Raw genomic sequence first — 23,267 nt, 5'->3', positions numbered from 1 at the left:
GGAATAGAAAAGTGGAAGGAGAGATACCCAAGTGCCAATCTCTCACACCACATAGAAAACTGGGGCGGCACAGTAATTAGCACAGCTGCCTCACAGCGCCAGGGTTCGATTCCCGGCTTGGGTCACTGTCTGTGCGGAGTCTGCACATTCTCCCCGTGTCTGTGCGGGTTTCCTCTGGGTGCTCCGGTTTCCTCCCACAATCTGAAAGACGTGCTAGTTAGGTGCTAAATTCTCCCTCAGGGTACCCGAACAGGCACCAGTGTGGCGAGTAGGGGATTTTCACAGTAACTTCATTGCAGTGTTAATGTAAGCCTTACTTGTGACTAATAAGTAAACTTTAACTTTAAAACTGGTGGAACATTTCAGATGCCACTCACCATCCTGACTTTGTAAATATATAGCCACACCTACACCGTGGTTGGGTCAAAATCCTGGAACTCCCTCCCTAACAGCACCGTGGGCGTACCTACACCACACGGACAGCAGAGGATCAAAAGGACGGCTCACCACCACCTCCCCCGGGGCAATTAGGGATGGGCAATAAATATTGGCCCAGCCAGTGATGTTCACATGCCTTGAATGAATAAAAAATATTCGCTTATGGGTTGCAAGTGGGGCGGGGAATTTGAGGAACATTGACACGTGAAAGAGAAGGAAGGTCAGATCTTGTTCATAGTTAGACTTCATAAACTACGTGAAAAAAGTTTGCAATGAATAGGAATTCCGATCATTTGTAAATGACACGGACTATTTTTAGTTGTTACGGGCAGATGTGCGATGGTTATTTCATAGTAAGTCAGTGGGAATTACAATGGTGTGCCACAACGGGAAGTGTTACAGGAAATACATACTGTAAATACAACGGCTAATATATTTTGAGGGAATTTTTTTCGTGGCCCTTCCGATCAGCTGTTGGAAAGTCAGTGGATGATCCCTCGATCTTTTTTTTTTAGTTTTTTTAAATATTTATTAGTAGGCTTACATTAACACTGCAGTAAAGTTACTGTGAAAATCCCCCAGTCGTCACACTCCGGCGCCTGTTCGGGTACACTGGGGGAGAATTTAGCATGGCCAATGCAACCTGACCAGCACGACTTTCGGAGGAAACTGGGGGAAACCCACGCAGACACAGGGAGAACGTGTAAATCCGAGACAGTCACCTGAGCCGGGAATCAAACCAGGTCCCTGGCGCTGTGAGGCAGCAGTGCTAACCACTGTGCCACCCAATGTGATGCATTGGAGGAGCCATTTTGAAAATTCCCAGAAACCATACCTTAGAATTAATTTATTTATCATAGAATACTGACAGTGCAGAAAGAGGCTATTCGGCCCATCGAGCCTGCACCAACAACTATCTCACCCAGGGCCTATCCCTGTAACAGCACGCATTTACCCTGCTCATCCCTTTGACACTAAAAGGCAATTTAGCACGGCCAATTATCCGAACCCATCTTTGGAGCATGAGAGGAAACTGGAGGAAACCCACGCAGACACAGGGAGAATGTGCAGACTCCACACAGACAGTGACCCGAGGCCGGAATTGAACCCGGGTCCCTGGCGCTGTGAGGCAGCAGTGCTAACCACTGTGCCAACTTTCATTACCTCCAGACATTCCAAAGCACTTTCTAAGTGCAATGACTGTTATAATACAGGAAAACATGGTCCCTAACTTTGTATTATTGTCACATAGAACATAGAACATAGAACATAGAACATTACAGCGCAGAACAGGCCCTTCGGCCCACGATGTTGCACCGACCAGTTAAAAAAAAAACTGTGACCCTCCAACCTAAACCAATTTCTTTTCGTCCATGAACCTATCTACGGATCTCTTAAACGCCCCCAAACTAGGCGCATTTACTACTGATGCTGGCAGGGCATTCCAATCCCTCACCACCCTCTGGGTAAAGAACCTACCCCTGACATCGGTTCTATAACTACCCCCCCTCAATTTAAAGCCATGCCCCCTCGTGCTGGATTTCTCCATCAGAGGAAAAAGGCTATCACTATCCACCCTATCTAAACCTCTAATCATCTTATATGTTTCAATAAGATCCCCTCTTAGCCGCCGCCTTTCCAGCGAAAACAATCCCAAATCCCTCAGCCTCTCCTCATAGGATCTCCCCTCCATACCAGGCAACATCCTGGTAAACCTCCTCTGCACCCTCTCCAAAGCCTCCACATCCTTCCTGTAATGTGGGGACCAGAACTGCACACAGTACTCCAAGTGCGGCCGCACCAGAGTTGTGTACAGTTGCAACATAACGCTACGACTCCTAAATTCAATCCCCCTACCAATAAACGCCAAGACACCATATGCCTTCTTAACAACCTTATCTACTTGATTCCCAACTTTCAGGGATCTATGCACACATACACCTAGATCCCTCTGCTCCTCCACACTATTCAAAGTCCTCCCGTTAGCCCTATACTCAACACATCTGTTATTCCTACCAAAGTGAATTACCTCACACTTCTCCGCATTAAACTCCATCCGCCACCTCTCGGCCCAACTTTGCAACCTGTCTAAGTCTTCCTGCAAACTACGACACCCTTCCTCACTGTCTACCACACCACCGACTTTGGTGTCATCAGCAAATTTGCTAATCCACCCAACTATACCCTCATCCAGATCATTAATAAATATTACAAACAGCAGTGGCCCCAAAACAGATCCCTGAGGTACACCACTTGTAACCGCACTCCATGATGAATATTTACTATCAACCACCACCCTCTGTTTCCTATCCGCTAGCCAATTCCTGATCCAATTTCCTAGATCACCCCCAATCCCATACATCTGCATTTTCTGCAGAAGCCTACCATGGTGAACCTTATCAATCACATGTATTGGGATACAGTGAAAAGTATTGTTTCTTGCGCGCTATACAGATAAAGCATACCGTTCATAGAAAAGGAAAGAAGAGTGTGCAGAATGTAGTGTTACAGTCATAGCTGGGTGTAGAGAAAGATCAACTTAATGCGAGGTAAGTCCATTCAAAAGTCTGATGGCAGCAGGGAAGAAGTTATTCTCGAGTCGGTTGATACGTGATCTGACTTTGCATCTTTTTCCCGATGGAAGAAGGTGGAAGAGAGAATGTCCGGGGTGCGTGGGGTCCTTAATTATGCTGGCTGCTTTTCCAAGGCAGCGGGAAGTAGAGACAGAATCAATGGATGGGAGACTGGTTTGCGTGATGGATTGGGCTACATTCACGACCTTTGTAGTTTCTTGCGGTGTTGGGCAGAGCAGGAGCCCAGACCAAGCTGTGATACCACCAGAAAGGATGCTTTCTATGGTGCATCTGTAAAGATTACATAATGCAATGTTCCACTCCAACACTAAAGCAGGAGGGGACATTTAGTTGCATTGTTGTCTCTGAGGGGCTAATAAGCCACAGGTGTCCAACAGCCATTAGGCAAGAGCAAGAGTGTAGCGGTGGCCGACTCACTCAAGGCATTAAAGAGGGAATTGAGATTATTATTTGAAAAGGAAGATTGTGGAGGGTACAGGATGAAGATGGAGGAATGGCACCATGTGTGTTGCCCATTCAGAGAGCCTGGTAAGACACGGCAGGCCGAATGGCCTCCATCTGTCCTGTACCAATTCTTTGTCATTTTTGGTATTAATAATATTGTGCCATATATGCTATGGAATTTGTCTTGAGAGATGAAGAAAAGGATTTCCATTTATTTAGACAGAAAATGCTGGAAAATCTCAGCAGGTCTGACAGGATTTGTGGAGAATAAAGCTGAAAGAAGGACATCCCTTCAAAGATCACAGAATCACTATAGTGCAGAAGGAGGCCATTCGGTCCATAGAGTTTACACCAACAACAATCCCACCCAGATCCTATCTCTGTGACCCCACGTATTTACCCTGCTAACCCCCCTGACGCGATGGATCAATTTATCAGTCCACCTGATCTGCACACCTTTCGAGTGTTGAAGGAAACCCGGAGCATCCGGTGGAAACCCACGCAGATACGGGGAGAACATGTAAACTCCACACAGTCATCCAAGGCCAGAATTGAACCCAGGTCCCTGGCACTGTGAGGCAGCAGTGCTAACCATCTTGCCACTGTGCTGCTTGGACTTGATATGCAGGTTAGGTGGACTGGCCATGTTAAATTGTCCCTTAGTGTCCAAAGATGTGCAGGTTAGGTGGATTGTTCATGCTAATTTGCCCCTTCATGTCCAAAAATGTGTAGGTTAGGTGGATTGGCCATTGTAAATTGTCCCTTAGTGTCTCAAGATGTTTAGACTAGGGCCTTAGTGGGGTTATGTGGGAATAGGGTCTGGGTAAGATGCTCTTTTGAACCGTTGGTGCAGACTTGATGGACTGAATGGCCTCTTTCTGCACTGTAGGGCTTCTATGATCCTTTGGAGTACCTCCGGAAATAATCAAAATCAGATTTAAGATAAAATGTCCGAAAGACGTGCTGGTTAGGTGCATTGGCCATTCTAAATTCTCGTTTAGTGTACCCGAACAGGTGCTGGAGTGTGGCGACTTGGGGATTTTCACAGTAACTTCATTGCAGTGTTAATGTAAGCCCACTTGTGACACGAACAAATAAACAAACTTTGTCTTGAAGACAAGTTTGTTATTTTGACATACTTGGGAGGAATTGGAAAGGGAACATTTGAAAAAATCAGAATGCAATCAAATTATGAAAAGATTCATTTGAATCCAAATTTCGCTGCAGTTCTTTATATCTTAGAATAGAAGTGGAGAAGAATGACAGAGAGGGAAAGTAAATTGGAAAAAAATGTGAGGGAGGGTAAAACCCAATGAGCAACTTGGATAAAAAGAATGTTAAAGGTTGTTTGTTAGGGCACAGGTGGTCAGCACTGTTGCCTCACAGCGCCAGGGACCCGGGTTAGATTCCCGGCTTGGGTCACTGTTTGTGCGGAGTCTGCACGTTCTCCCCGTGTCTGCGTAGGTTAGACCATAAGACATAGGAGCAGAATAAGGCCACTCGGCCCATCGAGTCTGCTCCGCCATTCAATCATGGCTGATATTTTTCTCATCCCCATTCTCCTGCCCTTTCCCCATAACCCCTGATCCCCTTATTAATCAAGAACCTATCTATCTCTGTCTTAAAGACACTCAATGACCCGGCCTCCATAGCCTTCTGCGGCAAAGAGTTCCACAGATCCAGCACCCTCTGGCTGAAGAAATTCCTCCTCATCTCTGTTTTAAAGGGTCGTCCCTTTAGCCTGAGGTTGTGCCCTCTGGTTCTAGTTTTTCCTACTAGTAGAAACATCCTCTCCACGTCCACTCTATCCAGGCCTCGCAGTATCCTGTAAGTTTCAATAAGATCCTCCCTCATCCTTCTAAACTCTAACGAGTACAGACCCAGAGTCCTCAACCGTTCCTCATACGAACAAAGAACAAAGAACAGTACAGCACAGGAAACAGGCCCTTCAGCCCTCCAAGCCTGTGCCGCCCCTTGGTCCAACTAGACCAATCGTTTGTATCCCTCCATTCCCAGGCTGCTCATGTGACTATCCAGGTAAGTCTTAAACGATGTCAGCGTGTCTGCCTCCACCACCCTACTTGGCAGCGCATTCCAGGCCCCCACCACCCTCTGTGTAAAAAACATCCCTCTAATATCTGAGTTATACTTCGCCCCTCTCACCTTGAGCCCGTGACCCCTCGTGATCGTCACTTCTGATCTGGGAAAAAGCTTCCCACCGTTCACCCTATCTATACACTTCATAATTTTGTACACCTCTATTAGATCTCCCCTCATTCTCCGTCTTTCCAGGGAGAACAAGCCCAGTTTACCAAATCTCTCCTCATAGCTAAGACCCTCCATACCAGGCAACATGCTGGTAAACCTTCTCTGCACTCTCTCTAATGCCTCCACATCCTTCTGGTAGTGCGGCGACCAGAACTGGACGCAGTACTCCAAATGTGGCCTAACCAGCGTTCTATACAGCTGCATCATCAGACTCCAGCTTTTATACTCTATACCCCGTCCTATAAAGGCAAGCATACCATATGCCTTCTTCACCTGTGTTGCCACCTTCAAGGATTTGTGGATTTGCACACCTAGGTCCCTCTGTGTTTCTATACTCCTGATGACTCTGCCATTTATTGTATAACTCCTCCCTACATTATTTCTTCCAAAATGCATCACTTCGCATTTATCCGGATTAAACTCCATCTGCCACCTCTCCGTCCAATTTTCCAGCCTATCTATATCCTGCTGTATTGCCCGACAATGCTCTTCGCTATCCGCAAGTCCAGCCATCTTCGGATCATCCGCAAACTTGCTGATAACACCAGTTACACCTTCTTCCAAATCATTTATATATATCACAAATAGCAGAGGTCCCAGTACAGAGCCCTGCGGAACACCACTGGTCACAGACCTCCAGCCGGAAAAAGACCCTTCGACCGCTACCCTCTGTCTCCTGTGGTCAAGCCAGTTCTCCACCCATCTAGCCACTTCTCCTTGTATCACATGAGCCTTAACCTTCTTAACCAACCTGCCATGTGGGACTTTGACGATAAGCTCTTCGTTCCAGGGATCATTCTTGTGAACCTCCTCTGGATCCTAATGCTAAATTGCCCCTTAGTGTCCAAAGACGTGCTGGTTAGGTTGCATTGGCCGTGCTAAATTCTCCCTCAGTGTACCCGAACAGGCGCCGGAGTGTGGCAACTAGGGGATTTTCACAGTAACTTCATTGCGGTGTGAATGTATGTCAACTTGTGACTAATAAATAACTAAATAAACTTTACTTTAACATACTTGGGAGGATTTGGAAAGGGGACATTTGAAAAAAAAGTCAAAATGCAGTCAAATAATATTCTAATTATGACAAGATTCTTTTTAATTTCTATCAAAGTCCAAATTTTGCTGCATTGATTTATAAAAAAAATAGAAGAATGTGAGGGGAAAAATAGAAGAACGTGAGGGGGAAAATAGAAGAATGTGAGGGGGAAAATAGAAGAATGTGAGGGGGAAAATAGAAGAATGTGAGGGGGAAAATAGAAGAACGTGAGGAGGAAAATAGAAGAATGTGAGGGGAAAAATAGAAGAATGTGAGGGGGAAAAATAGAAGAATGTGAGGGGAAAAATAGAAGAACGTGAGGGGGAAAATAGAAGAATGTGAGGGGAAAAATAGAAGAACGTGAGGAGGAAAATAGAAGAATGTGAGGGGAAAAATAGAAGAACGTGAGGAGGAAAATAGAAGAATGTGAGGGGGAAAATAGAAGAATGCGAGGGGAAAAATAGAAGAATGTGAGGGGGAAAATAGAAGAATGTGAGGGGGAAAATAGAAGAATGTGAGGGGGAAAATAGAAGAATGCGAGGGGAAAAATAGAAGAATGTGAGGGGGAAAATAGAAGAATGTGAGGGGGAAAATAGAAGAATGTGAGGGGGAAAATAGAAGAATGTGAGGGGGAAAATAGAAGAATGTGAGGGGGAAAATAGAAGAATGTGAGGGGGAAAATAGAAGAATGCGAGGGGAAAAATAGAAGAATGTGAGGGGGAAAATAGAAGAATGTGAGGGGGAAAATAGAAGAATGTGAGGGGGAAAATAGAAGAATGTGAGGGGGAAAAGCCACATTGGAAAAATAAAGAAGTCCTGAAGGTTATTTTAACATTCCTGGGAGGAATTGGAAAGGGAATGCTTGAAAATATTCAAAAGGCAATAAAACTATATTCTGGTTATAAGAGGCTTGGTTTTAAATGAGCAAATTGAGGGGAAAATATAGTCATGAAGGGGAAAAGCAGCGGCGACCGTAACTCCCAACCCCCAAGGACACCGCCCGCAGACAGTGTGAGGCCAGACCTCACGGTGCAGCAGCAACACCTCTGCCCACCCCGGCAGGTAGCAACAGGCCTCGGCCAATCAGAGCGCTGTTGCCGTGGCCGGGGTTAGCCAATCGAGCTTTCGGGGATCTCCAGCCCCGCCCCCTTCCCTGCGTGGGCGCGAGGTCCCGCCCCGCCCCCTTGGGGGATTTCGAATCCTAACGGTCGACGGCGCGCGCGGGGGCGGGGGAGGGAACCACGTGATCGGGCTCCACAGGTGTGGAGGAGGGAATGGGGGGGGGAGGGGGGAATGAATGAACAGGCACACGTGACCTGGCTAACTTGGAGCCTTGAGGTTGGACAGGTGAGCTGGGGGAAGTGGGCACCTGAACAAGAAGGCTGGGATGGGGAGAGGTGGATGAGACAACAATCATGCAAACAACCCAACAGCCACCCCCCCCCCCCCACCCAAAAAGGAGGCCCTTTGATCCATCATATCTGCCTGCTGGCCAAAGATGTGTAGTTTAGGTGGATTGGCCATGCTAAATTGCCCCTTAGTGTCCAAAGATTGTAGTTTAGGTGGATTGGCCATGCTAAATTGCCCCTTAGTGACCAAAGATTGTAGTTTAGGTGGATTGGCCAGGCTAAATTGCCCCTTAATGTCCAAAGATTGTAGTTTAGGTGGATTGGCCATGCTAAATTGCCCCTTAGTGACCAAAGATTGTAGTTTAGGTGGATTGGCCATGCTAAATTGCCCCTTAGTGACCAAAGATTGTAGTTTAGCTGGATTGGCCATGCTAAATTGCCCCTTAGTGTCCAAAGATTGTAGTTTAGGTGGATTGGCCATGCTAAATTGCCCCTTAGTGTCTAAAGATGTGTAGTTTAGGTGGATTGGCCATGCTAAATTGCCCCTTAGTGTCCAAAGATTGTAGTTTAGGTGGATTGGCCAGGCTAAATTGCCCCTTAATGTCCAAAGATTGTAGTTTAGGTGGATTGGCCATGCTAAATTGCCCCTTAGTGACCAAAGATTGTAGTTTAGGTGGATTGGCCATGCTAAATTGCCCCTTAGTGACCAAAGATTGTAGTTTAGCTGGATTGGCCATGCTAAATTGCCCCTTAGTGTCCAAAGATGTGTAGATTAGGTGGATTGGCCATGCTAAATTGCCCCTTTGTGTCCAAAGATGTGTAGATTAGGTGGATTGGCCATGCTAAATTGCCCCTTAGTGTCCAAAGATGTGCAGGTTAGAAGGATTAACAGGGTAAATGTGCGGGGTTACAGGGATAGGGTAGGGTGTGGGCCTGGGTGGGATGCTCTTTGGGACAATGGGTGCAGACTCAACAGGGATTCGATGATTAAACCCATTCACATTTTGATGGCTATTCCGGACGGACCCTCCCTAACATTGCTCATAGATGGTGTGATTCATTGAACAAATGTTACGATGGCGGGGAGGGGGGTGGTGGGGTGAGGGGGGGTTCGTGTCTACTCTGTCCTTGTCTCCTTTTAAGGCCACCATTCACATTCGCTGTCGGGGAGGTGGACTAAATGAGCACCCAAGTGGTCAATTGGAGATTTTATCGAGGGAAGTTTCTGTAGGTTGGCAGCTGTTGGCTCTGTTTTTGAAGGGGGGTGGTGGGAGGAAGGAGGCCATTTTGTCTAGATCAGAGAAGCTAATGTGAGATGACTTCTTCTTTCCCTTTGACAGTGACACACACACACACACCATACGGATGAAACTTTGCATGTCTTCAAAATGAAGGCAATGGATTCAATTATTTTGTGTGGTTTATTGGCTGGAGGAATCTAGAAGTTCCTGTGACAACTCTGAGGTTCTCGAATTTACAAAGAGAAACAATGCAACCAAATCTAGCTGGAAAGTGGGGGTAACTATTGGTTGTGCGGAGGCTTGGCTACACCTTATTTGGAATAACTGCTCATTTATGGGCACCCGCATCTCAGGAAGTATAGAATCCCCACAGTGCAGAAGGAGGCCATTCGGCCCAACAAGCCTGCACCCTCAACAATCGGCACGGTGGCACAGTGGTTAGCACTGCTGCCTCACAGCGCCAGGGTCCTGGGGTTCGATTCCCGGCTCGGGTCACTGTGCGGAGACTGCACATTCTCCCAGTGTCTGCGTGGGTTTCTTCCAGATGCTCCGGTTTCCTCCCACAGCCTGAAAGACGTGCTGGTTAGGGTGTATTGGCCGTGCTAAATTCACCCTCAGTGTACCCGAACAGGCGCCGGAGCATGGTGGCTAGGGGGTTTTCACAGTAACTTCATTGCAGTGTTAATGTAAGCCAATTTGTGACACTAATAAATAAAAAAAACTTTAAACAATCCCACCCAGGCCCTATCCCCGTAATCCCACTTATTTTCCCTGCTAATCCCCTTGACCATATGGGCCAATTTAGCATGACGAACGATACTTTTCACTGCACCGGGGTACATGTGACAATAAATAAATCTAAATCTAATCTATCCCTGTAACCCTACACATTCACCATCTAACCTACACATCTTTGAACACTAAGGACCAATTTAGCTTGGCTAATCTACCTAACTTGCACATCTGTGGACACCATTGGGCATTTTGGTATAGCCAACCCACCTAACCCACGCATCTTTGGACACTAAGGGGCAGTTTAGCATGGCCAAGCCACCTAACCTACATATCTGTGGGAGGAAACCGGAGCACCCGGAGGAAACCCATGCAGACACGGGGAGAATATGCAAACTTCACACAGACAGTGACTGAAGACCAGAATCGAACCTGGGTCCCTGGCACCATGAGGCAGTGGTGCTAACCACTGTGCCACCATATGCTGCCTCAATGTATTGGTAATCCCTTGAGTATGGAACATTAAGGATGAGGTATTGAAGATGAATAAAGAAATTGCTGGGTTCGCTGCAGAGAAGCTACCTCCTCCTGAAAGGGGAATACAGAATTGTGGAGGGGGGAGAGAGGAGGATGGGGTTGGGGAGCGAATTTTCAAATCAGGACTGGGCCATTTAAAATGAAATTAGGAATCACTTTCTCATAGAGTACGGCATAAACCTGAAACCAGGTTTCCCCGAAATGCTGAGAAAATTGGAATTTTGATGGTTCTGTCACAAATTCCTCTTTGGTCACCTCAGGGAATGTGTAGCAAAGACAGGTAAATGGTGTGGATGCACAGATCAATTTATTTATTAGTCACAAGTAGGCTTACACTGCAATGAAGTTACTGTGAAAATCCCCTAGTCGCCACACTCTGGCGCCTGTTCGGGTACACTGAGGGAGAATTTAGCTAACCAACACGTCTTTCAAACTGTGGGAGGAAACCAGAGCACCCGGAGGAAACCCACGCAGACACGGGGAGAACGTGCAAACTCCACACAGACAGTGACCCAAGCCGGGAATCGAACCCGGGTCCCTGGCACTGTGAGGAAGCAGCGTTAACCACTGTGCTACCGTGCCACCCAATGATCTAATTGAACAGTGAAGCAAAGCAAATGGCACACTCCTGTTAGAAAGCAGACGAAACCATTCATCTTTCAGTGGCAAGAAAGAGTGACGAGATAATTTGTTTTGTTTATGTTGATTAAAGGATAAGAGTTGGGTTAGGACAAATATATTTTCAATGTCATATTTTCCTTTGTGATTCCCATATGCCATTTTTTCCCTTCTCCTTAAGGTGTTGGCACCTTGCTGAGTTGTGGTCCCACGAATGTTGAGGCACTACCTTGCTCCAAAGGCTAACCAACTGCATTGGGGCTTCGCATTCTTGCCCAATCAGCGTCTCACCAAGTGTCCGTACACAAGCACTGTTCCTCAGGGATTATTGAGAACTGATCGAGAGCAGGAATCCTGGTCAGCTATTCTGCCTGAAGTGCCAGAACTGTTGGAATGAATGTTCTCCATTGATTGGTGAGCCCCCATCCAGGGATCTTCCTCCTTGACCTTTTATCCCTCTTCATTCTCAGGGTGTGAGCGTCGCTGGCGAGGCCAACATTTACTGCCCATCTCTAATTGCCCCTTTGAGAAGGTGATGGTGAGCCGCCATCTTGAACCGCTGCAGTCCACATGATGTAGGTTTTAAGTCTAAGTTTATTTATTATTGTCACAAGTAGGCTTACATTAACACAGCAATGAAGTTACAGTGAAAATCCCCTAGTCGCCGCACTCCGGCGCCTGTTCGGGTGACACTGAGGGAGAATTTAGTATGGCCAATACGCCCAAACCAACACGTCTTTCAGACTGTGGGAGGAAACCGGAGAACCTGGAAGAAACACATGCAGACATGTGTTGGAGAGAGGATGCAGACTTTGCAGACAGCGACACAAGCTGGAAATTGTACCCGGGCCCCCGGCGCTCTGAGGCAGCAGTGTTAACTGCTGTGCCACTGTGCAGTGTTCTTAGGGAGGGAGTTCCAGGATTTCACCCCAGTAATGATGAAGGAATGGCCAAAGATGTGTCGGTTAGGTGGATTGGCCATGCTAAATTGCCCCTTAGTGTCCAAAAATGTGCAGGTTAGGTGGATTGGCCATGCTAAATTGCCCCTTAGTGTCCAAAGATGTGCAGGTTAGGTGGATTGGCCATGCTAAATTGCCGCTTAGTATCCAAAGACATGCAGGTTAGGTGGATTGACCATGCTAAATTGCCCCTTAGTGTCCAAAGATGAGCAGGTTAGGTGGATTGGCCATGCTAAATTGCCCCTTAGTGTCCAAAGATGTGCCGGTTAGGTGGATTGGCCATGCTAAATTGCCTCTTAGTGTCCAAAGATGAGCAGGTTAGGGGGATTGGCAGTGCTAAATTGCCCCTTAGTGTCCAAAGATGTGTAGGTTAGGTGGATTGGCCATGCTAAATTGCCCCTTAGTGCCCAAAGATGTGCAGGTTAGGTGGATTGGCTATGCTAAATTGCCCCTTAGTGTCCAAAGATGAGCAGGTTAGGGGGATTAGTCATGCTAAATTGCCCCTTAGTGTCCAAAGATGAGCAGGTTAGGGGGGTTAGTCATGCTAAATTGCCCCTTAGCGTCCAAAGATGTGTAGGTTAGGGGGATTAGCGGGGTAAATATGTGGAGTCGCAGGGATAGATCCTGGGTAAGATTCCCTATCAGAGAGACGGTGCAGACACGATGGGCCAAATGGCCTCCTTCTGCACTGTAGGGATTCTATGGCTTGGGCAACCTTCGGTTGAGAATTTAATTGCGTGGGATTGCATTATTTTCCAGTGTCAGTTAAACCAATGGTGAAATCCATGTCGGAATTAAGTTGTGTCCTCAGGAACTGGGTTGGAGGGGGAGCGGTTCACAATGAAACCTGAGCTCTTGATGCTGGTGGAGGAGGGGGTGGGGGGTGGGGGGGGGGGGGGTGTTGGAATAAAGCTCGTAAATGTCAGAAATCTGAAAGAGAAACTGAAATTGTGCCGCCACTCCATTACCAACCAAAGCTTCGAATCTACAGCATGGAAGGAGGAGGAGGCCCTTCCACCCGTCACCCCTGTGCTAGCGCTGTGAAAGAGCTATCCAATTAGTCCCACTCCACTTGCCTCCCCTGCATCCCCCCCCCGCCCCGCGTCCCCCCCAACGTTTGAGCTTCTCCTTTCCGAGTTTCGAGTCGGATGGGGAAGGATTTTGCCCTGAGGCTGGCCCCAGTCTCATTATGAAATGGACATTCTTTGCTGATTAACCCTGGATTTGTCTGTGTGAATCAAACTCGGCTGGAGACTCACTGTGTGTCAACTTTCCCAGTTTGATGGGAGGCATGAGCCCTATGACCCCCTATCCCCACGGGCAGCACGGTGGCGCAGTGATTAGCACTGCGGCCTCACAGCGCCAAGGACCTGGGTTCGATTCCCGGCTTGGGTCACTGTCTGTGTGGAGTCTGCACGTTCTCCCCGTGTCTGTGTGGGTTTCCTCCGGTAAGTTTCAATGAGATCTCTCCCTCATCCTTCTAAATCTATAACCTGATCATTCGCTGCACGCTCCTCAATCAGACCTGATCAAATTGCTCACGTTTGTGTGAATGATTTTTGTTAAATTGAGACCTATATCAAGCGGGGACTATTGGAAGGTCTTTCTTAGTCATGTCCCAACAGGATGCAGCCAGATGGGACTCTGTGCCCAGCTTGCCACATGCTGAGCTGCTTATTTTTCACTGGGTAATTTTTAACCGGGTTACAAAAATATAGAAACTAGAAGCAGGAGGAGGCCATTCGGCCCTTCGAGCCTGCTCCGCCATTCGTTTTGATCATGGCTGATCATCAAATTCAATATCCTGATCCCCCCCTTCCCCCCAATATCCCTGGATCCCTTTAGCCCCAAGAGCTATAGCTAATTTCTTCTTGAAATAAGACAATGTTTTGGCCTCAACCACTGTCTGTGGGAGTGAATTCCACACATTCACCACCCTCTGGGTGAAGAAATTTCTCCTCACCTCAGTCCTAAAACTATCCTCAAACTTATCCTCAAACTATGACCCCTAGCTCTGGATTCCCCCCACCATCGGGAACATTCTTTCTGCATCTACCCTGTCTAACCCTGTTAGAATTTTATAAGTTTCTATGAGATCCCCTCTTGCTCATCTAAACTCCAGTGAATATAATCCTAACTGACTTAGTCTCTCCTCATATGACAGACCTGCCACCCCAGGAATCAGCCTGGTAAAGCTTCACTGCGCTCCCTTTATAGCAAGGACATCCTTCCTCAGATAAAGACACCAAAACTGCACACAATAGTCCAGGTGTGGCCTCACCAACGCCCTGTACAATTGCAGCAAAACATCCCTATTCCTGTACTCAAATCCTCTCACCATTTGCCTTCTTCTGGGCGGCACGGTGGCACAGTGGTTAGCACTGCTGCTTCACAGCACCAGAGACCCAGGTTCGATTCCCGGCTTGGGTCACTGTGTGGAGTTTGCACGTTCTCCCCGTGTCTGCGTGGGTTTCCTCCGGGTGCTCCGGTTTCCTCCCACAGTCTGAAAGATGTGCTGGTTAGGGTGCATTGACCCGAACAGATGCCAGACTGTGGCGACTGGGGGAATTTCACAGTAACTTCATTGCAGCGTTAATGTATTATTGTGATAAATAAATAATAAACTTTTTACTGCCTGCTGTACCTGCGCGCTTACTTTTGGCGACTGATGCACGAGGACACCAAGGTCTCGCTGACTATCCACCTCTCTCAATTTTTACACCCAATCAAATGTCAGTATTACCTGAGCTATATTTTGCTCCACTTGTTATATTTTTCTGCAAAGTTGCCACAACAAACAAATTCACATTTCATGCCTGGACCCTGAAAACAAACACCGTGACGATGAAGGGCAGCATGGTGGCACAGTGGTTAGCACTGTGCCAGGGACCCAGGTTCAATTCCCGGCTTGGGTCACTGTCTGTGTGGAGTCTGCACGTTCTCCCCGTGTCTGCGTGGATTTTCTCCGGGCGCTCCAGTTTCCTCCCACAGTCCGAAAGACGTGCAGGTGGATTGGTCATGCTAAATTGCCCCTTAGTGTCCAAAGATGTGCGGGTTAGGTGGATTGGCCATGCTAAATTGCCCCTAAGGGTCCAAAGATGTGCAGGTTAGGTTGATTGGCCATGCTTAATTGCCCCTTAGAGTCCCGGGATGCGCAGGTTAGAGACATTAGCGGGGTAAATATGTTGGGGGGATAGGGATAGGCCCTGGGTGGGATTGTTGTCAGTGCAGACTCGGTGGGCCGAATGGCCTCCTTCTGCACTGTAGGGTTTCTATGATTCTATGATTGAATTGTCTGCGCTCTGCACAGTTGTTGCCTGGCCTGCTAAACACTTGCATTCTCTGTTGAGTTAGTGCCCCCTGGAAATGAAAAGTATGTAGTGCGACTTGCCAGCCACCACTGAAATCCTGCAAACCGAGGCAGCAAAAATGATCATTTAGGGTCTGAACCATAAGAAAATTGCTCACCACACAAAAAAGATATTCGCTTGCGTGTGGTGGCGGTGGACTCTGAGTCCTCGGGTCCTGGCATTGTAACCCCTCGTCACCCAGAGAGTGTGGAATTCACGACCGCAGAAAGTAGTTGAGGCCAAAACGCGGTTTGATTTCAAGAAGAAATTAGATGTAGCTCTTGGGGCTAAAGGGACAAAGGGATATGGTGGGGGGAAGGGGGGAATCAGGATATTGAATTCGATGATCAGTCATGATCAAAACGAATGCCGGAACAGACCACCATAATGCCTTTATTCAAAAAGTGAGGGAGACAAAAGACAGGTAAACACAGGCCAAAGGCAAAATACGAAGGATGCTGGAATCTGAAACAAAAACAGAAAATGTTGGAAAACCTCAGCAGGTCTGACAGTACCTGTGGAGAGAGGATAGAGCCAACGTTTCAAGTCTGGATAAGTCTAGAAGAAATTAGATGGTGCGAGGAATCATTTTTGATTTGGTTTGATTTATTATTATCAGATGTATTGGGATACAGTGAAACGTATTGTTTCTTGTGCGCTATTCAGACAAAGCATACCGTTCATAGAGTACATTGGGGAGAAGGAAAGGAGAACATAGAACAGTACAGCACAGAACAGGCCCTTCGGCCCACGATGTTGTGCCGAGCTTTATCTGAAACCAAGATCAAGCTATCCCACTCCCTATCATCCTGGTGTGCTCCATGTGCCTATCCAATAACCGCTTAAATGTTCCTAAAGTGTCTGACTCCACTATCACTGCAGGCAGTCCATTCCACACCCCAACCACTCTCTGCGTAAAGAACCTACCTCTGATATCCTTCCTGTATCTCCCACCACGAACCCTATAGTTATGCCCCCTTGTAATAGCTCCATCTACCCGAGGAAATAGTCTTTGAACGTTCACTCTATCTATCCCCTTCATCATTTTATAAACCTCTATTAAGTCTCCCCTCAGCCTCCTCCGCTCCAGAGAGAACAGCCCTAGCTCCCTCAACCTTTCCTCATAAGACCTACCCTCCAAACCAGGCAGCATCCTGGTAAATCTCCTCTGCACTCTTTCCAGTGCTTCCACATCCTTCTTATAGTGAGGTGACCAGAACTGCACACAATATTCCAAATGTGGTCTCACCAAGGTCCTGTACTGTTGCAGCATAACCCCACGGCTCTTAAACTCCAACCCCCTGTTAATAAAAGCTAACACACTATAGGCCTTCTTCACAGCTCTATCCACTTGAGTGGCAACCTTTAGAGATCTGTGGATATGAACCCCAAGATCTCTCTGTTCCTCCACAGTCTTCAGAACCCTACCTTTGACCCTGTAATCCACATTTAAATTAGTCCTACCAAAATGAATCACCTCACATTTATCAGGGTTAAACTCCATTTGCCATTTTTCAGCCCAGCTTTGCATCCTATCTATGTCTCTTTGCAGCCTACAACAGCCCTCCACCTCATCCACTACTCCACCAATCTTGGTGTCATCAGCAAATTTACTGATCCACCCTTCAGCCCCCTCCTCTAAGTCATTAATAAAAATCACAAAGAGCAGAGGACCAAGCACTGATCCCTGCGGCACTCCGCTAGCAACCTGCCTCCAATCCGAAAATTTTCCATCCACCACCACCCTCTGTCTTCGATCAGACAGCCAGTTACCTATCCGATCGGCCAACTTTCCCTCTATCCCACACCTCCTCACTTTCATCATAAGCCGACCATGGGGGACCTTATCAAACGCCTTACTAAAATCCATGTATATGACATCAACTGCCCTACCTTCATCAACACACTTAGTTACCTCCTCAAAAAATTCAATCAAATTTGTGAGGCACGACTTGCCCTTCACGAATCCGTGCTGACTATCCCGGATTAATCCGCACCTTTCTAAATGGTCGTAAATCCCATCTCTAAGGACCTTTTCCATCAATTTACCAACCACCGAAGTAAGACTAACCGGTCTATAATTACCAGGGTCATTTCTATTCCCTTTCTTAAACAGAGGAACAACATTCGCCATTCTCCAGTCCTCTGGCACCATCCCCGTGGACAGCGAGGACCCAAAGATCAAAGCCAAAGGCTCTGCAATCTCATCCCTTGCCTCCCAAAGAATCCTAGGATACATTTCATCAGGCCCAGGGGACTTATCGACCTTCAGTTTATTCAAAACTGCCACGACATCCTCCCTCCGAACATCTATTTCCTCCAGCCTATTAGCCTGTAACACCTTCTCTTCCTCAAAAACATGAGGGTGCAGAATGTAGTTACAGTCTTAGCTAGGGTGTAGAGAAAGATCAACTCAATACAATCTCTAAGCTAAGAGAGCTGGCCTTTTGATTTTCCCTCCTTGAGGGACCGCAGGGCGTCTCTGGTCGGTCATCTAAAAAGTTTGGTGTTTAAAAAAAAACAACAAATGAAAGAGATGTCAAGATGTGGAGTTAAGGCAACTCTGAAAGTCACTAAAGTCCCAAAGAGCCACAGGCTGCTCTCCTTTTCAGAGAGAGCTCACTGGTGGTGATTTAGAGTCTTAGAATTTTTTTAAAGCACAGAAAGAGGCCCCTCAGCCCATCGTGTCTGTGCCAGCTTCAAGCACTCATCCACGGTGGTTAGCACCGCTGCCTCACAGCGCCAGGGACCCGGGTTCGGCTCCCGGCTTGAGTCACTGTCTGTGCGGAGTCTGCACATTCTCCCCATGTCCGCGTGGGTTTCCTCCGGGTGCTCAGGTTTCCTCCCACAATCCGAAAGACGTGCGGGTTAGGGTGCATTGTCATTGCTAAATTCTCGCTCAGTGTACCCGAACAGGCGCCGGAGTGTGGCGACTAGGGGATTTTCACAGTAACTTCATTGCACTGTTAATGTAAGCCTTACTTGTGACACTAATAAATAAACATTCTAATCCCATTTTCCAAAACTTGGTCCATAAAACCTGATTGGTCACCACACCTCAGGCGAGGGACAAAGTGGGGCTTGCTGGTACGGGAATTGAACCCATATAGTTGGGGTTGCTCCGAATCACAAACCGACCGACCCCCATAATGCAAATGGGTAGAGTTTATCATTAGATCAACCATGATCCCAGTTCCAGGACTTGGACACAAGTACACAGACTGACACTCCAGTACAGTACTGAGAGAGGGCTGCACTGTCAGAGGTACTATCTTTCAGATTAAGCCAAGGCCCCATCTGCCTCATCATGGGGACAAAAAATACCTCATAACACTTGAAGAAGAGCAGGGGAAGCACTTGAAGAAGCCCACCAACACCTCTACTTTCTCAGGAAGCTAAGGAAATTTGGCATGTCAGCTACGACTCTCACCAACGTTTACAAATGCACCATAGAAAGCATTCTTTCTGGTTGTATCACAGCTTGGTATGGGGCTCCTGCTCTGCCCAAGACCGCAAGGAACTACAAAAGGCCGTGAACGTAGCCCAATCCATCACGCAAACCAGCCTCCCATCCATTGACTCTGTCTACACTTCCCGCTGCCTCGGCAAAGCAGCCGGCATAATCAAGGACCCCACGCACCCCGGACATTCTTCCACCTTCTTCCTTCGGGAAAAAGATACAAAAGTCTGAGGTCACGTACCAACCGACTCAAGAACAGCTTCTTCCCTGCTGCTGTCAGACTTTTGAATGGACTTACCTCGCATTAAGTTGATCTTTCTCTACACCCTAGCTATGACTGTAACACTACATTCTGCACCCTCTCCTTTCCTTCTCTATGAACGGTACGTTTTGTCTGTATAGCGCGCAAGAAACAATACTTTTCACTGTATGCTAAAACGTGTGACAATAATAAATCAAATCAAATCAGGGGAGTTGTCCCCGGTGTGCTGGCCACTATTGATCCCTCAACTCAACATCATAAAAATGGATTGATTTGATTTGATTTATTATTGTCACATGTATTGGGATACAGTGAAAAGTATTGTTTCTTGCGCGCTATACAGACAAAGCATACCGTTCACAGAGTACATAGGGGAGAAGGAAAGGAGAGGGTGCAGAATATAGTGTTACAGTCATAGCTAGGGTGCAGAGAAAGATCAGCTTAATATAAGATAGGTCCATTCAAAGGTCTGATGGCTGCCGGGAAGAAATTGTTCTTGAGCTGGTTGGTATGTATTTTCAGACTTTTGTATCTTTTTCCCGATGGAACAAGGTGGAAGAGAGTATGTCCAGGGTGTGTGTGTGGGGTGTGGGGGGTCCTTAATTATGCTGGCTGCTTTTCCGAGGCAGCGGGAAGTGTAGACGGAATCAGAGGACGGGAGGCTGGTTTGCGCGATGGGACTGGGCTTCGTTCACGACCCTTTATAGTTTCTCGCGGTCTTGGGCAGAGCAGGGGCCATACCCAGCTGCGGTATATCCAGAAAGGATGCTTTCTATGGTGCATCCCTAAAGATCGGTAAGAGCTTGCTGTCCACAAATTGGTAGCAAGTTCTGACAATACAGCATTTCGAAAGTGCAGCATCGGTTGCGAACGTCTTTGGGACGTCCTGAGGTCGTAAGTGGGTGCTCTGGGGGGGTGGTGGAGGGTGGGTTGGGAGGGGGGGCGGGGGGTGATTAAGGGGCTGAATGTTCTACTATTCCAAAGCAAGAGAGAAATAATATACAATGATCTAAAGTTTAAAAAATAAGCAAAGCAATGTATAGTGGTTTGGAAATAATCTTCTTTGTCTGCTTACAGGATGTTTTAGGATAAAGAGAAAAAGAATAATGGCCACCTTATTTGAAGTGAAACAAAAGGTGGAGGTAAGTGTCCTCTTGCTCCTTCTGGCATCCTCACCGCTTTGAATCAGAGGACCCTACAGTGCAGAAGGAGGCCATTCAGCCCATCAAGTCTGCACCGACCACAATCCCACCCAGGCCCTACCCCCGTAACCCCACACATTTACTTTAGCTAATCCCCCTGACACTAGGGTCAATTTAGCATGGCCAATCAACCCAATGGACCTATCTTATATTCAGCTGATCTTTCTCTGCACCCTAGTTGTGACTGTAGCACTACACTCTGCACCCTCTCCTTTCCTGCTCCCCTATGTACTCTATGGGGTGGCATGGTGGGCAAAGTGGGTTAGCACAGCGGCCTCACAACGCCAGGGACCCGGGTTCGATTCCCAGCTCGGGTCAACGTCTGTGCAGAGTCTGCACGTTCTCCCCGGTGTCTGCGTGGGTTTCCTCGGGGTACCCCAGTTTCCTCCCACAGTCTGAAAGACGTGCTGGTTAGGGTTCATTGGCCGTGCTAAATTCTCCCTCAGTGTACCCGAACAGGCGCCGGAGTGTGGCGACTAGGGGATTTTCACAGTAGCTTCATTGCAGTGTTAATGTAAGCCTACTTGTGGCACTAATAAATAAATAACCCACACACCTTTGGACCATGGGAGGAAACCCACGCAGACACAGGGAGAACGTGCAAACTCCACACAGACAGTGACCCAAGCCGGGAATCGAACCTGGGCCCCTGGCGCTGTGAGGCAGCAGTGCTAACCACTGTGCCATTTCTGGGTAACTATTGCTGGAAGGCAATTGGAACCATTTGAAGTTTATCGATTATATATTACTTTTGAATGGTCCTCATTGCATAGCTTAAACAGAAGTTTGAACTTCCTAGACACTTGCCGTCCAAATCTTAACTGGGGACTTTTCGGGGGGGGGGGGGGGGGGGCGTGTGGAGGGGCAGTCCCCAACACAAATGTGGGGTGAACCCCCCCAGTTACGATACCCCAGAGCTCAGACGTTAGGGGCCCAGATGTTCTATGTATGACATATGAGTGGTTATTACCAAATGGCGCAAATTAGAGCAGGTACTGTATTTACAATAAGGGGAACATAAGAACTAGGAGCAGGAGTAGGCCATCTGGCCTCTTGAGCCTGCTCCACCATTCAATAAGATCATGGCTGATCTTTTCGTGGACTCAGCTCCACTTACCCGCCCGCTCACCGTAACCCTTAATTCCTTTACTGTTCAAAAATTTATCTATCCTTGCCTTAAAGACATTCAATGAGGTAGCCTCAACTGCTTCACTGGGCAGGGAATTCCACAGATTCACAACCCTTTGGGTGAAGAGGTTCCTCCTCAACTCAGTCCTAAATCTGCTTCCCCATATTTTGAGGCCATGCCCCCTAGTTCTAGTTTCACCCGCCAGTGGAAACAACTTCCCTGCTTCTATCTTATCTCTTCCCTTCATAATCTTATAGATTTCTATCAGATCTCCCCTCATTCTTCTGAATTCCAATGAGTATAGCCCCAGTCTATTCAGTCTCTCCCCATAAGCCAACCCTCTCAACTGCGGAATCAACCTAGTGAATCTCCTCTGCACCCCCTCCGGTGCCAGTATATCCTTTCTCAAGTGAGGAGACCAAAACTGTACACAGTACTCCAGGTGTGGCCTCACCAGCACCTTTGGAAGTAGATATTGGAAATGATCGGTGATCCAAACATTCACAATCTTTCTCACTTGCTCTTTCACTTTGCAGTTTCCTTCCCCTCCTCCTCCACTGACTATCGACGTCCGTGGTCGGGAAGTTGTTGGAGAGGATTCTTAGAGATAGGATGTATGCGCATTTAGAAAGGAATAAACTCATTAACAATAGTCAGCATGGTTTTGTGAGAGGGAGGTCATGCCTCACTAACCTGGTGGAGTTTTTTGAAGAAGTGACTAGAATGGTTGACGAGGGAAGGGCCGTGGATGTCATCTATATGGACTTTAGTAAAGCGTTTGACAAAGTCCCTCATGGTAGGTTGGTGCAAAAGGTTGGATCTCATGGGATAAAGGGGGAGGTGGCTAGATGGATGGAGAACTGGCTTGGTCATAGAAGACAGAGGGTGGTAGTGGAAGGGTCTTTTTCCGGCTGGAGGCCTGTGACTAGTGGTGTTCCGCAGGGCTCTGTATTGGGACCTCTGCTGTTTGTGATTTATATAAACAATCTGGAAGAAGGTGTAACTGGGGTGATCAGTAAGTTTGTGGACGACACGAAATTGGCTGGACTTGCAGATAGTGAGGAACATTGTCAGAGGCTACAGAAGGATATAGATAGGCTGGAAATTTGAGCAAAGAAATGGCAGATGGAGTTCAATCCTGATAAATGCGAAGTGATGCATTTTGGTAGAACTAACGTAGGGGGGAGCTATACGATAAATGGCAGAACCATAAAGGGTGTAGATACGCAGAGGGACCTGGGTGTGCAAGTCCACAGATCCTTGAAGGTGACGTCACAGGTGGAGAAGGTAGTGAATAAGGCATATGGCATGCTTGCCTTTATAAGATGTGGCATAGAGTATAAAAGTTGGGGTCTGATGTTGCAGTTGTATAGAACATTGGTTCGGCCGCATTTGGAATACTGCGTCCAGTTCTGGTCGCCACACTACCAGAAGGACGTGGAGGCTTTAGAGAGAGTGCAGAGGAGGTTTACCAGGATGTTGCCTTGTATGGAGGGGCTTAGTTATGAGGAGAGATTGGGTAAACTGGGGTTGTTCTCACTGGAAAGACGGAGGATGAGGGGTGACCTAATAGAGGTGTATAAAATTATGAAAGGCATAGATAGGGTGAAGCTTTTTCCCAGGTCAGTGGTGACGTTCACGAGGGGTC

General features: G+C 47.4%; 1 protein-coding gene across 1 annotated transcript in view; it reads left to right on the top strand.

The window, feature by feature from the left end:
* LOC144511104 (meiosis initiator protein-like) overlaps nucleotides 1–23,267 on the top strand; it is a 140,074-nt gene that overhangs the window by 7,647 nt on the left and 109,160 nt on the right. The window contains exon 2 of the mRNA XM_078241080.1: nucleotides 20,366–20,430. Within this exon, the coding sequence (XP_078097206.1) occupies nucleotides 20,366–20,430 (65 nt within the window). The remainder of the gene's footprint in view (nucleotides 1–20,365; nucleotides 20,431–23,267) is intronic.

This window comes from Mustelus asterias, chromosome 24 (genome assembly GCF_964213995.1).
Source record: "Mustelus asterias chromosome 24, sMusAst1.hap1.1, whole genome shotgun sequence".
In the NCBI taxonomy this organism is placed as follows: Eukaryota; Metazoa; Chordata; class Chondrichthyes; order Carcharhiniformes; family Triakidae; genus Mustelus; species Mustelus asterias.
Note: the sequence above shows the minus strand (reverse complement) of the source record. Positions and strands in the feature narration are given on the sequence as shown.